Source organism: Histoplasma capsulatum, genomic scaffold (assembly GCF_000149585.1).
Source record: "Histoplasma capsulatum NAm1 scaffold_4 genomic scaffold, whole genome shotgun sequence".
In the NCBI taxonomy this organism is placed as follows: domain Eukaryota; kingdom Fungi; phylum Ascomycota; class Eurotiomycetes; order Onygenales; family Ajellomycetaceae; genus Histoplasma; species Histoplasma mississippiense.
In genome coordinates, this window is record NW_001813979.1 from 2,742,519 (window position 1) to 2,744,313 (window position 1,795).

Genomic DNA, 1,795 nt, shown 5'->3' on the forward strand with positions numbered 1-1,795 from the left:
GTGATTTGTATTGTACGGAGTACAGAATACATTATCATCGGTTTTATCAGCGGATGGGTTAACTGCTGGGTCTGAATGCTACTCGTTTCACCTGCAAACGGCCACTACAATATACACCGCCGCCTGGTGCTCTCCGCGGTGGGATTCACTTATGTTTCGTATACCATCTAAATAAACAGGGCCATGACCTGGACGGAAGTTTTTTGCCAGGTAAACTATATGCTGCGGAAAAGCGTTTTAACTAGCCAGTGCTGGGTGATTTGGAAAACAATGCTAACATTCACCTGCCCGTAGAAATTCCAAAATTCCACAAAACTCGGGTTTCTGTTGGATACAATAAACCTCAGCACCTGGCGCCGGATGTCCCAATGATTATAGTAGCAGCTAATAAAACTCTCCATGACTCGTTCGTCCCCGTTTATGTAAAGCCCCAATTCATTCCTTACAAACAGTCAAACAGAAAAAAACCAAAAACAGAACTATATATTTAAAAGAAAGTAGGAAAATGGGATCTCTGGTTAGCTGATCTAGCAAGCCGTTTCCCTAAACCCTCTCTCCCCTTGGCTAAGTTGTATAAAAATAAAAAGCCAATACAAAAGCCGCCGTCCTCAACCAACCTCCATATCACCCCAACCCATATCAAACTCCTGCACCAACATATCCCACTGCGCCCAATCAAGGGGGCCGTCATCCAACCAGTTCTGTACACCGCCATTATTGCCCTGGATTATAAGAACTGACGGGTCGAGATACGTGTCTGTATGACTGTCCTCCATATCTTCGGTTTCAGCTAACCTCCCACTGGTGTTCTGATGGGTATCAGCGATCCTAAATGTATCGGGCGGAGCGGGACTAAATAAGCGACGCTGATGGCTGGGGATTGGAGATTCTTGTGGTCCAATTCCAATCGGCGTCATCTGCGCGTTGTTATTCGCACCCAAAATGCTGTAGGACGACACATCTAGCAGCGTTGCTTTCCTTGATGATTGTTGTTCCACCCCGTTCGTAGCCACAGTTTCCGCCGCCGCCTTCTTGCGAGCAGAGCAAGCCCGTTGTGCGATTAATATCTGTATATATTCCGGCCTTCCACTCTCTACAGTTTCTTGATCATTCATCGCTCCCGCAGGCATATTATCAGCGATCGCCTTCTCCCTCGCTGCCCATGCTTTCAACACCAAGTTCCCAATAGCTACATACAACGCATTCTTAAACTTCGTTAGCAGCTGCGGCCGGTTGGTGAATAGCATCCCCACCTGATGCCAGGCGGCGTCGATATCGGGCCCGACCGTGCGCATGCGCAACTCTGTCAGCATGCAAATGACGGCGTGCCACTGGAAACTAATGTTTGCGTGCCAGAGGTACTGCTTCGTGCTCGCTGTGTTTCTAATCAGATTATCGAACTCGAGCACCTTGACGCTCGTGGCGAAGAGGAGATCACGCATCTTGTCGTCTTGAATCTCGGGCCCCTCGCTATGGCAAGCGCTCCTGCCCTTTACGCGGTAAATGGGCAACCGCACGACGGCGAGGACGCATCGGCCAACCAACAGGGCTGTCTGATGTAAAGGGATGGAAGGGTCGCAGAAACGGAAATATTTCTCCTCCAGCAGCGCTTCGAGGTCGTCTACGAGCTTGCTCCTGTCCCCAATGGACATGTCGCTCCCGCCTATATCGCGCCAATTGCTACCGGGCGAGAATGTAGCTTGATCCTCCCTGAGGAAATTGCCCACTTGGCACTGGAAGAGGCGGAATAGCATCTCGGTCGGCAGTGTGTCTACGGAGGCTTTCATGTCGGCTC

At 50.0% G+C, this 1,795-nt stretch overlaps 1 protein-coding gene across 1 annotated transcript; it reads right to left on the reverse strand.

The window, feature by feature from the left end:
- Nucleotides 1–608: 608 nt before the first annotated feature.
- On the reverse strand, nucleotides 609–1,787 carry HCAG_04826 (predicted protein; the record flags this gene model as incomplete). The annotated part of the gene is made up of 1 exon (XM_001540936.1): nucleotides 609–1,787. The coding sequence occupies one exon, from the start codon at nucleotides 1,785–1,787 to the stop codon at nucleotides 609–611; it is 1,179 nt and encodes a 392-aa protein (XP_001540986.1).
- Between the last annotated feature and the right edge of the window lie 8 nt (nucleotides 1,788–1,795).